This window comes from Protopterus annectens, chromosome 14.part0, assembly GCF_019279795.1.
Source record: "Protopterus annectens isolate FY-2018-M chromosome 14.part0, PAN1.0, whole genome shotgun sequence".
Taxonomy (NCBI): domain Eukaryota; kingdom Metazoa; phylum Chordata; order Ceratodontiformes; family Protopteridae; genus Protopterus; species Protopterus annectens.
The window spans coordinates 914,280,584-914,294,135 of NC_056748.1; the positions used below are offsets into that span (position 1 = coordinate 914,280,584).

Below are 13,552 nucleotides of genomic sequence, written 5' to 3' on the forward strand. Positions count from 1 at the left end.
CTGGAGGAGGTGGAACAAATGGTCTTCCGACAGGAGCTGGGGAAGACATCCACCACAGGAGATGCTTTTGCACGACTGTGATCATAATGGTGTGAGACATTGGGAGTTCCTGGTATGACCATTGGGAAATAAGCATCCACTGTTGGTTCCGCATGTGGTATCTGGGCAATGGGAAGAAGAGGTATGGCTGCAGCCATGATTCCCAACACCTTTAGAACTAACCTGGCCTTGGCTCTGTTGTTGTTGAGAAGAAGTGACACCAATTTGTGAATGTCTGATATCCTTTGGTTTGTTAGCGTTGCAGACATGTTTATAGTATCTAAATTTAGCCTATGTAGGTAATAGATTGACAAGGCGACAAAACAGACTTTTCGCAATTTATTGAAATACCCAGTTTTGACAAAGCGAAAAGTATAATCTCTGGCCATCAGAAGGAGATGCTTGGTGGGAGCTGTGAGAAGCCAGTCGTCCAAATATGGAAACACCTGGAATCCTTGTCGTCTCAGGTGAGAAGCTACCACTGCCATGCATTTGGTAAACACCGGGGGCAGTGGTGAGACCAAAGGGCAGGGCCCTGAATTGAAAATGACTGGTTCCCAGCCTGAAGCGGAGGAATCTTCTGGAGCGTCTGTTCATTTTTATGTGATAGTACGCATCCTGAAGGTCTATAGAGCACATCCAGTTTCCTTTCCCCAATAGGGGAAGAATGGATTGCAGCGTGACCATCCGAAATCTTGTTTTCTTGACTGATCTGTTCAAGATACTGAGATCCAAAATTGGTCTCCAGTCCCGTTTTCTTTGGAACCAAAAAGAACCTTGAGTAGATTCCGGATTCTTGTTGGTCTGCTGACACTGGCTGAATTGCTCTTTTGCAAGCAGTTTTGAAATTTCCAAAGCTGCTATATCCCTTTGACGGGTGGAACATCTGGAAGGGATTTTTTTGACTGATTTGGAAAACGAAGAAAGGGGATAGAATAGCCTTCGGAAATGATGGACTGTACCCATTTGTCTTGAGTCAGGGATAGCCAGGCTTCTGGGTACAGTGACAATCTTCCCCCGACTGCCTCCGAAGATGGGCAGCCGGGCAACACCTCAGGGATGCTGAAAGGGCTTGTTCAGGAAAGGCTTCCCGATTGCCCTGGTTCTGCGGACCCCCCCTGCCCCTAGGGCGACGTCTACCATTGTTATTCCCCCCTCTGCCTCTGGTAGGAAAACGACTCTGCGTCAGGCGAAGTCCCTTGAGCTTGTTTACGGAACCACATCTTCCCACCCTTCTGGCCTTTGGGGTAAGGCCTAGAAGGAGTCGAAAAACAGACTCCGACGGCAGAAAGGGTCTTGCTATCAGTCTCGCACCTAGTCAGGGTTTCTTTCACTTGAGGACCAAAAGAGATGATCCATCAAAGGGAGTTCGTGAAAGACGCCTTGAAAGGTCCAAAGTTGCATAGCCGCATCCAGGCTTGGCGTAAGAGCTACCCCTGTCCCTGCGGCTCTGCTTGCTCCATCGGCCGCATAAGAGAGGAGGCGCATGGAGGAGTTGGAAATGGAATTAGGATAGCCAGCTGCGTGTTCATCTTTTCTTGGAAACCCGCAGCTGTAGGGTCCTTCAACATTTCACTCGCTTCCTTGACCAAGTCCCTTTGAAGACTGGTGAAATGGCACAGGTAATTCAGCGACGCATGGTAAATGTCGCTGAGGAGAACATCCGCTTCCATACCTATCCATGGACCTAGATTCCTTGTTAGGTGGATGGACAGGCACTGAAGGATCAGCCAGTTCCTTCTTTGTGGCAGAAGCTACCACCATAGCATCCACAGAAACTCCTTTTGATAAAAATTGCTTGTCTGATGGAGCTGTGATGAATTTGGAGGGTCTCCTGGGAGTGGGGTCCACTGAATCAGGAGCCGTCCATGCCTTCTTAGCAACCACCTGCATGAGTGGGTCGAAGGGGACACCCAGGAGGTGGAAGGACGAGAGCCAAACGCCTCAAGATACACAGATTCATCCTCCGAAGGGTTGAGGGCTGGCCAATTTCCCCTCTGTTTAAGGATCTCCAGAATGTCTGCAAATGAGACAACTTCAGAAGGGGGACGGGGGGGAACCCCCGAAACATCCAGATCTGTGTCCCACGTGATAGACCCAGGTGAGTCAATGTGCTTCCTCTTTCCCTTCCTCTTCCGAGGGGCTCTTCTGCCAAATCAGGAGAGGCCTCGGAAGAGGATGAAATCCCAAAGGGGCTCCTGAGGAGCTGGCTCTCTGCGGTCCGGGATGAGGGAGTGAGTCGACTTACCCTGAGGCAGCATAGAGGGAGGGGCTGACGGAGCCGACTGTGGAGTAGAGCCAGGCTCTAACACACTCCGCATGACCTCGAATGCCCCTGTCAGGCAGAGCCAGAGGTCCCCGCTCCGAGGAGCTAAGGACCCTCGGCACCGACAGTGATGGCTCGAGGCGATGTCGGAGCCGAACTCACCAGCCGAGCACCGAGAGGGAGAGGGAGGTCGGACAAGGGTCCGATGCCACTCACCCCCACGGAGCCGACGAGGGAAGCTCGGCGCCGAGATTCTTCAAAAGAAGAGATCGGAGCCGAGGCGGCGCCGAAGACAATTGTCTCGGCTCCGGTGACCACAGTCTCGGTTCCGACCGACCCGGCTCCGAACTCAAAAGAGTCAAGGAGGAAAGAGTTGATGGACGGGGCAGGCACCGACTGATGAGTCGGGCTCTGAAGCATCTGGGCTAGTGCCTCGGACTTAAGTAGTCGACTCACCACCCTCTGAAGGTCATGATCGGAAAGCCTCGATGACCTAGAGGAATGAGACCTTTGGCTCCGCTCAGACAGCAGGGGAGATCCTGGAGCCGAATGAACGGAGCCAAGAGAAGGTGACCTAGACCTCTTTCTGGTTGTCGGTTCGGCGACCTTGTCGGAGCCGACACGGGTACCTCGATAACCTCGGCTCCGCCGAGCCGAGAAGCCACAGAAACTGTGGGCTGAGTCTTATCGGCTCCAGCCGGAGCCGATAAAGGCAAAGGTTGAACAACCTGAGGTCTCGGCTCAGAAGCCGGAGCCGAAGACCTCGATGCCTTAGAGGGCTTCCCTGTTGAAACTGACAGGGAATCCTCTGGCTTTAACAAGCCTCTGAGAATCAGCTTTTTTTCTCTCCTGCAGGACCCTGGGGCTGAAGCCATGGCACACAGCACAGGAATCCTGCAGGTGCAAAGGCCCTAGACAATAGACACAAGAAGTGTGAGCGTCTGTCAGAGACATTTTCTGACAGCACGCATCACACTTCTTGAATCCAGAGACCTTTGCTTCCTTTGACATTTCAGTAACTGACAGGTGTACACTAACACACACCCAAACACACAGTTATACCCTGTCAGAAGAAATTATTTATACTAAAAAAATTTAGTAAAATACTAATAATTAAGCACAAAAAAGTTAAAGTAAAACTACACAAACACACCCTAGGGAAGGAAGGCCAAGGCCCAAGGGAAGAACCAACGTTCTTTTAACAAGAAAACGGGAAAAATTAGGGTCGGGATAAGGATATATATCCTACACTAATTTAGGAAGAATTAAAGTTAAAAGGGGAAAAAAAGAGTAACTTTTTGAATAAAAAGCTAACACTCACCAGGAACCGGTAGAAGCAACCAACCTCGAAGCTGTAGCGGCAAACGAGATCTGAGGTAGCCGCCTAGCATTGTGGGATATAAGGGGAGCCTCGAGCCGGTGGAACCAACTCTCGAGCTTTAGAGTGGCCGAGTCGGAGCCGAGGTCGGCTCCGAACCCATCCAGCAAGAATGAAGGCGAGATAGACAACTTAACATCATGGGTTTACTGAAAGAGATTTTCTACAGGGAGCTAGGACCAACAAATGTTATAACAATTGCTACCACCGCCAGTTCCAGCCGTTAGCAAATATTTCAAACAGAAAAGAATAGTTTCTTCGCAAAAAAATTAAGTGGAAGGTCTTCCCCAATTGGGAAACTTACCTACTCAGCCTTAGTGAAACACATTCTAGCTGTTGATCAACTGAAGCCCACAGGGAAGAGCACAAGTTGATGGCAAAAACGTTATGAAATTTTGTTGCCCTAGCCACTGACTTTCCACTGCTTTCCAAGTTGTACAGTGATTTGGGTGTATAGAAAGTGCCTTAAAGCTTGGAAAGCTGGCCAGCTTGTCTATCCTTAGCAAAATGTCCCATATACATTAGGCTACTGCAACTAATATAATGATGAACATTTGCAGTACTCACTCATAGAAAAAAACTTGAACCAGAAGTCACAAGTTGAAGTGCGTCACAGAGCTATTATCTGATCTAAGGCAAACATGATTTAAAGAGGAAAATGCAACACAGTGCACTATGGATGTGAAGTCTTGAGTGTGACCCTGGATAAGCTTAATAAGCGCCAAGACAACTGCTGACTACCAGAACTGATACTGAAGTGGACACACTGGATCAGGTTAGTTGATGGAAAATCTCCCCAAGACATGTGAGGCTTCTGACAAATAGCAGCTGCTTTTAAGTGAGGAAAAAAGAAAAATAAATGTGTATGGCATATTATAAGAAGTCCACAAGCTGCCAATGATGAAGGCTTCAGAGATCAGAACTTTAAAACTGCATGAAAACCTGTTCAAATGTGACCACACCAGAACAAAAAACTTTCTGTAACTAAATTTTATTGTTTGGGTATCTGTTTACATATAAAACTGGAACATCTTGCTGCAAAACAGTATTACAACTTATTTACAAATACAGGAGAAAAACAGAACGACCAATGCTTGAACACAATGATAATGGATATGATCAGTACAAAATGTATACCTTTTTATACTTTAAAATTACTTTATACATTACATGACCTCTGAAAATTCAGCTGATAACTGAGTCCGGGAGCAGTGAAAGCCTAATAAACTTTGTATTTTAACAAGCAAATCTTTAATCCTGCAACTGACTAGGGTATAACTTCTACTTCCAACTGTAGCTACTTGATGTAGGCGAGCCTGATCCGAGCCATAGCCAAGGCGAGCCTGATCCGAGCCATAGCCAAGGCGAGCCTGATCCGAGCCATAGCCAAGGCGAGCCTGATCCGAGCCATAGCCAAGGCGAGCCTGATCCGAGCCATAGCCAAGGCGAGCCTGATCCGAGCCATAGCCAAGGCGAGCCTGATCCGAGCCATAGCCAAGGCGAGCCTGATCTGAATTATATCCAGAGTAAGGCTGATCTATATCATATCCAACAGGGAGATGATCAGGCACATCGCGCCTTGAGTTATAGCTGCTGGCAGAATCAACACCAAATCGTAGGTCATCTGGTGCACTGTGGTCGTAGCCTTGGGGCAAACCATAATTGTAGTCTTTCACAAATATAGGCTTACTACAATACTGAACCATTTCTTTCTTAAATCCATCTCTCAAAAGTGCATTCTCATATTCTATTACTTCGGCAGGCGTTTCTGAATGGCGTGGAGGTGTCCGTCGACTTGGTGGATAAGCAGCATATTTGTCTTGAGTTCTGTTTGGAGGAACAGAAAAAAGTTTAAGAAATTTTTAGTTTACTTTTTTTATATATAAATTTTCTATATCCTTACAGCACCTATTTAGAAATGCCATCCACACTGAAATTGTTTTATATCATACTACTTAACTATGCCAGCACTACATATGAAAAGAAAACATTACATGTTGGTAAATGACTCATAGGATGCTAAGCAAGTTAAGTGCTATAAACAACTGAACTACAGCAGTTACTTAGCGGAGCTTCTCAAATCTTTAAACCCATTTCGACAATTAAATCTCATTACTAAGGAATTAAATGTTAATACAGCACAGCAAACACATTTTAAGACTGCTGACTACAAAGGCAATGCGATAGACAGCTGCAGGCAGTTCACAACTGAGAAAAACATTTAGGATAAAACTTTTTTATTTCTTAAAAAAATCATTACTTCTAGGCTAATGGCATAACTTCCATCAAAGCTACACTTTTGTTGCCTGACCCCAAACATTTCCTGCCTGACAAGATAGCTACAAAAATGTTTCTTGCATTACTTAAAACATTTGTCACAGAAACTACAAGTAGCTTACTCAAGCCAATAAAAATGTTTCCAAGCAATTCTGAGTTGCAATGTGATAGTATCCTGCTCCAGACTACAGGCTGTCTGCAGCACAAGGTACCATACAACTGAAGACAAAGCCAGCCTAAAGGGCTTTATGATGAAGTACAGCTATGGAGAAACTTAACTGTAGATGAGAGAGTGTATTCACTGCTGCAGCACTGTTGACCCTAGAAAATTCTACCACACACTGCCAAATTTCCTACGCTTTACAGACTTTCTCCTTTTAGCCAAGCAGACACCCTCCTGCCTGGATATTGTGACAACTGTGGTACAAGATGGATATTGGTCCATGCAATCAGTCTGTTCCTTACTGAACTTATAGTAGTGGTCTAGCAGAAAACACAGTATTAACCGTACAGATGGCAAATATCTCTATGTATAAAAACCAAGCCAGTACCTTAAAACGCTCTCTCTACAAGCAATAAACATGTGCAAATGTGTTTACATTGGGGAGGGGGGGGGGGCAGGAGGTTAGAAGAGAAGGATGGTACAAAAGCACACTCTGGGATGGTAACAGATGAGATAGAAGGGAAAGGAAGGAAAATGTCATCTCAACAGTACTGCTCACACCTGTTGTAGAGGTAACGTGTGGTAACTCTTGGGAAGACTCCTACAGCTTGGGAGAGCCTCGAATGGTTGGCTCCCAGTTAAGAGGGTTGTAAAAGAACTTGCAAGACTGATTTGACAAAACATGTCCTGACTCTAGAGATAACATTCAAGTTTAAGTGTTATGACAGGGTGCTAAAAGATGGAGACAGCCGCATCAAAAATGGAGACAATGACCATCCTAAGGAATACCGTCTGCGCCTCTGCATCCTTAAGATGTGCCCTGACAATGTGCGGTGTATCTTCCTAGTGGAAGGATTAAGAGACGTGCAAGAGGCTACCCATTTGAATATAGCCTGCAAAAGGCTATGAGCTGTTAGTCTGTCTCACTTCAATCTTTTCAAGGTAAAATCCTGGGAGCTTGTGTACATCCTAGGTATGCAAAATACTTCCCCCACCCACCTCTGCTCTGGGGACTAGGGAAAAAAAATGGGAGGTTAATGCCTTGGTTAAGAAAAAAAAAAACACCCTGGGCATGAAAGTTGACTGTGAAAGATGAGGAAGGACTACTTGCTTGTAACAGCTAATTCACTGATTCAACAGGCAGAGGTTATGGCCACTAAAGACTGTGTATACTATGTGAGAGATGGTGTAGTTGTTGGCTCAAGCCAAGGTAGCACAGTTTTCCAGTAGGAAGTACAGGTTCCACAGATGGTAGAATTCTTTTTTGGGTGATCTTAAGTGCACAAACCCAGGTCAGGGGAGCAGATACTTTACTGGAAGTAAACGCATCTGCTACATCTGATTTATATAGGACTGACAGGTACTGAAGGACCACTGACACTAGGGGCTGGTTTGGGTCAGGGACTTCCTTCCAATACATACTTGTGAAGCCTATCAATTTGCTAGGATTGATTTCCTTGCACATGAACTCAGGAAGCAATTTAAAGCCATCTCCCATTGTTGTACTCTCACTGCTTCTCTACGTAGATGATGGGACTTGGTTAGCCTCTCCTATGTAGATGCATTGTACCACAGAGTTGTAATCACATGTACCTAAAGGGGATAAGAGCCAAATCATTCATGCTCTCAGCCAAAGTTACTAATGCAGTGGTACTGGCACCATGTTTTTATGTTCTGTAGGAGAGAAAAAAACAATGCTACTCTAACCATGATGGTGCTGTGAGAAGCATTGCTGGTTTGTCCTCCTGTAACTTCTGCATTACTGTGAAGAGAAAACAGACCTACATAAATTACTGGAAAGACATCTGCTGCCAGGACCCTCAGCTTGGGGACCCAGTTTTCCAGAGTACAAGAATCAATCACTGGCCATCACAGAACTTGGAGAAACCAGGCGATTAACTTTATGTAGGTCTGAATGTGACACAGGATGGGTGGGACGGAAGATGCTTTCCTGGTATCTAAGAGCCTGATGCGAGGCTTCAACAGGGGAAATCAAACTTGTCGGGCCAAAGAGGAGAAATGAGCATCACTACTGGCTTCATATCCTAACCCTTTTTGTAAAAATCAGGTAGTAGGTGTAAAGGAGGAGACGTGTAAATGAACCCGGAAGGCAACTGTCCGATTACAGCCTCTCTTTTGGACTGCCTCTTGCTGGGGGTGGGGTGGGGCTGGGGATGGAAAGGCAAAGTGATTGCTGCATTTGGTTGGCTGGGGGAGGCAAACAGATTCTAGCAAGGAAAGCCCCAGCACCTGAATATCTGTTGTGCTAATGGATTGAGAAACCACTCATGAGGCTTCAAAATACATCTGCTGAGCCTGTTGGCAGAACATCTGGTTCTTCTCGGAATCTGTGTAATCAGGAAACAAAATCTCACTACTTCTCTGCAAAGGGGATGGGACTTGGTTATCCTCTCCTCTGTGGATGTACTATACCATCATCATGTATGCTTGGAAATCATTCCTAGAAGTAGGAGGTAACTAGGATTTCAATGGGCTTTAATCAAAAAAGCCCATTGCTGCAAGCCCTTTTACTTCTAATGTGCAATTTCCTTCCTCTTGGTCTGTAGTCCTCATTCCCGCAAATGCTACTCTTGATCAGTCGAAATTCTTGTTAATTTCTATTCTTAAATTATATCCATTTATTCTGAGTTATTATAATGTTTGGTTTACTGTCCAACTTTAAACTTGAAATATGTTAGTACATATGATACATGATAAAATAAACCAAAATTACTCAACACAAAATTTTATGTTCTTTTTAAAACACTTCCTTATTTTGTGGTAGATGAGTGCAGACTAAAAACACAGTAGCAGATACATTTAATATGGAAGCTTTACAATGGAATTAATAATGGGTCATAGAAATGCCGCGTGCATAAAAAATCGTGATTTGTGCAAACCATTGAATAAAGGTGTCGTGTGCATAAAAGCAATTCGTGGTTAGTGTAAAACATTGAGACATTTTTCTCATTGAACATTTAAGCAGGAGACCGTATGCAAAATCTTGCTGTGCTCACAGCCTCATCAAGGGTCCTGTGTGCATAAGTTGCAACAGGAAAAATGAAATGTTACAAAAAACTTGTGCAACCAAAGTTATAGAATCTTAGCATAAGGAGGAAATATGATACAGTTACTTATAATTAATGTTGTAAACCAGCTTAGCTGCTCGATCCTATTCAGGCTATGTGGTGACCAAAATAAAAATACCTTGCTTTTAGAGCTATTATATCCATCTGCATATGATTTAATATTCTCGTAACCTTTTTATGAAACATCAAATCAATAAGACAAAATCCATCAATAGTTCAAGAAATGCCAGTAGATAAAGGAATATTAATCTTGATATACACATGGTCCCAATAAGCGATCTGGAAGTATGCCAGTAGATAAATGAATATTGATCTTTATGTGCGCATGGTCTCAATACTCCCAGATCGCTTAATGAGACCATGCGCACATCAAGATTAATATTAATTTATCTACTGGCATTTCTTGAACTATCAATGGATTTTGTGTCTTACTGATTTGACGTTTCATAAAAAGGTTACGAGAATATTAAATTATATGCAAACGGATATAATAGCTCCAAAAACAAAGCATTTTTATTTTGGTCACCACACAGCCTGAATAGGATTGAGCAGCTAACCCGGTTTACAACATTAATTATAAGTAACTGTATATTATTTCCTCCTTATGCTAAGATCCTATAACTTTGGTTGCACAAGTTTTTTGTAACATTTCTTTATGTTCCTGTTGCAACTTATGCACACAGGACGCTTGATGAGGCAGTGAGCACAGCACGGAAATAGAGTTTAAATACAGTCTCCTACTTAAATGTTCAATGAGAAAAATGTCTCAATGTTTTGCACTAACCACAACTTTTATGCACACACCTTTATATTAAAATGGTTTGCACAAATCATGATTTTTTTATGCACACGGCACCTCTATGACCTATTAATTCCATTGTAAAGCTTCCACATTAAATTAAATGCATCTGCTACTGTATTGTTTTAGTCTGCGCTCATCTACCACAAAATAAAGAAGACTTTTAAAAAGAACGAAGGATTTTGTATTGAGTAATTTTGGTTTATTTTATCATTTATTATATGTACTAACATATTTTAAGTTTAAAGTCGGACAATAAACCAAACATTATAACTCTGAATAAATGGATATAATTTAAGCATAGAAATTAACAAGAATTTCGACTGATCCAGAGTAGTATTTGCGGAAACGAGGACTACAGACCAAGATGAAGGAAACTGCACATTAGAAGTAAAAGGGCTTGCAGCAATGGGCTTTTTTGCTTAAATTCCATTGGAATCCTACTTGCTTTTGATTAATTTTAGTATCCCTTACTAGCAGGCTGCCTACTTCCACAGGTGAAGAGATGGAGCCGGAACTCTGGACTCGCTTCTACACACTGCTCCTCCAAAGAGATTTTACTATGGAAGTAGGAGGTCCTATAGCTCCTGCAACACTATGACTGTTTTCATCTCAACAACACTGAAAAAGATAGACCTTTTTCTTTTTTCATCAAACTATTGAATTATCACTTGTAACAGGCAAATTTACATTTGTATAAAAGTAATCAACTATATAAACAAACATTATACTTCACATATATTGGTATACAGCATATAACCTAAGCAATATTTCATAAATTATTCAATTCCTGTTTTTTTTTTTTTTTTTTTAATTTTAAACAAGAAACATCTTCATTAAACCATCACTCACTACACAGGCAAACCATACAGTTATATAAATAAAAACCACAACACAATCCTAGACACATCACAAACCATACTGACACGCTCCCAGTTGCAAACATTATACATCACTTGTAATCTACTCAATCTTCTCACTCAAACATCATTATAGCTCATTTAAGTACTGCTGCCTTTTAGGCCTCGTTCCTCCCTTTTATGTATTGTTTCCATAATTCCCATTTTTTTCCCTACATAGTTTGCTCCTACCCTTTTCTTTCTTTCGGCTTTTTCCCGGTTAGGGGTCGCCACAGCAGAACTCCGGTCCGCTAATGATTGGTAGTTGATTTTTACATGCCGAGTTACCAGCCCTGACATACAACCTTCAACGAAGGTATGCCCATTCACAGGTCTCCACGCAGAAGACGCTCTAGCTGAGAATTGAACCGGACAGCGTCTTACTGTGAGGCAACAACGCTACCGCAGCACCACCAACGCCGTTTACTCCTACCCTTCTCTAAAGATCTCAATTCAGTTGCTTTATCTGTTACTATGTTCACTACTTCCAGTATAGATGGTTTATATTTTGATTTCCATTTTCTAGTAATTGCTTTTTTAGCAGCCACCATTATTAGACACAGCAAGGCCTAACCATGTCTTGGCAATTCTGATTCTGTATCATAGCTCAGAAAAATCATCTCCCTCATCAGACCAATTTGCCCACCCAGCATATCTGAGTGCATCCCTCAGGGAGGATCCTTAAAGTTTGACAACTCGCTGCACTCCTAGAAAATTTCCCCCAATTACCTATTTCTTCCCCTTCACATCTCCAACATTTATTATCTAACTACGGAAAAATTCTCTGGAGTCTAACTGGGATATAAAAAAATCTATGTTAACATTTCCAGGTAAAACCACAAATCTTCTAGATTCTGTTGAATATTTGGGAGATGTACATAAAGCCTCCCATTGATTGATTGCAAATTGCTTATCCAATCCCTCTTCCCAATCCTTTCTAACCTCCTCTGATTGATTCTTATAGTTACTTTGCAATATTTTACATGCTCTACCAATTATGGCAGCTTCTTTTCTATATTATATTAAAAACTCTACCAGTGCTGGTCTATCGCTTAGGACCACATATTTCTTTAACTATATTCTGATATCAATCCCTGATAGGTGATCTCTAACCTGCAGTCCAAATAAATTCTGGGCATCTTCCCATTCTATCCTCTTTCCCGCTCTAGTTATTTGCTATCAATACCTTGTTTCCTTTGCCAGTTATCACCAATAAATTCTGGCCCCCTCTTGCATATTGTCTGTATCCCTAATTGCGGTCATCCCTACTGGCAAAATCTTCTTTCTCCATTCCCATGCTGGTTTAGTTCTTAGAATACTTTCTGCTACTTTATGGATATAATATTCTGCACAACTGTTCTCCTTAAAGGCCTGCATCCTAAATCCCAGTCTCAGTTTCCAGTGTTTCATCATCCCATTCCACTTTGAATTATAGTTTTCTGCTTGTGCTATGTATAGGAGTCTGAGGACCATGTACCACCCACGACAATGACCCTCCAGAGGTAATGGTGGTGGGGAATGACATGACAAAAGATGCCCCTGAAAGAATGTATGGAGAAGTCAACCACCATTTTTAGTGAACTCTGCAAAGTTTGCAGGTAAAGGGCTGTCCCAAGGTTGAGACCATTGGGCTCTGAACAGCTGCTGGAATATTGAGAGATAATGAAGCAAACTGCACCACGAGCATAAAAGCAGCCATCACACCCAAGACCTGGAGGACCAGCACTGCTGACAGACAATAATTATGGAATGAATTTCATAGGTACTGAAATTTTGTCCATCAGCATATGAATTATTCATGATGATGCATCCCAGGTGGCATCCTATCAACCAAACTAAGCTGGCACAAGCTTTGATTTCTCGCGGTTTAAAATACATCCAAGGACAAACAAAGGTGAAGCAAGTAGTCTCTCATGTCCAAGACACTCTTGATATGGCAACTAAAAGGCACTCACCTAGGTATGGAAACATGCAAAACCCTTGTAGTCAAAGGTGGGCTGCAACTAATGCCATGCACTGCAGTAAGACTGAACAGGGCTCTGAACTGAAAGTGAGTGGCTCCCAGGCAGAGGTGTAGTTAATGCCTGAAAGCTTTTTGCTATTTTAAACTTACTTTTGTTTACCAAGCGTGTCCACCTTGGTACAATACCCATTTTCAATGGAGGATCAATGAAGAAAGCTCTAAGAAACAGTAGATGTACAATATAAGAAAGCTATACGGAACACATTCACTCATTTGCCTGGAGAAAAGGCAAAATCATTTGCACTGTCAACGGAGTCATGAACTAGGTTTTTTTTTTTTTTTTTTTTAAACCTGTGTTTAGATGGTTGAAGTTCATAACTGGTCTAAAGGCCTTGCTTTTCTTTGGAACCAAAAATAATCTTAAACACCTCCATGTCTGGTCTAGTGGGATCTCTTAGATGTTTTTTCTAGAGATGCAAGGATTTTTCTTTTGGCAGTTTTTTGTTTATGAAGGTGGTACACCTGGAAGCAGCCAACATATGGGCATTAGATGTGAAAATGGAATTGTACAGCTTCTGGACACACTTTCTTAGCCAAGAATCCTGCATGACTGTCACTGAAGAAGAATGATGGATGCCCCTTGACTGTCTTCAGTAAGGAGAAGTTGAGAAGCCCTTCA

General features: G+C 42.7%; 1 protein-coding gene across 1 annotated transcript; it reads right to left on the reverse strand.

Annotated features, from left to right (window-relative positions):
- Positions 1 to 4,658: 4,658 nt before the first annotated feature.
- Positions 4,659 to 10,874, reverse strand: LOC122789334 (TATA-binding protein-associated factor 2N-like). The gene is made up of 3 exons (XM_044056701.1): positions 10,867 to 10,874; positions 5,037 to 5,510; positions 4,659 to 4,992 (listed from the first exon to the last, which is right to left on the reverse strand). The coding sequence occupies exons 2-3, from the start codon at positions 5,387 to 5,389 to the stop codon at positions 4,965 to 4,967; spliced, it is 381 nt and encodes a 126-aa protein (XP_043912636.1). The 5' UTR covers positions 5,390 to 5,510; positions 10,867 to 10,874; the 3' UTR covers positions 4,659 to 4,964.
- Positions 10,875 to 13,552: the final 2,678 nt, after the last annotated feature.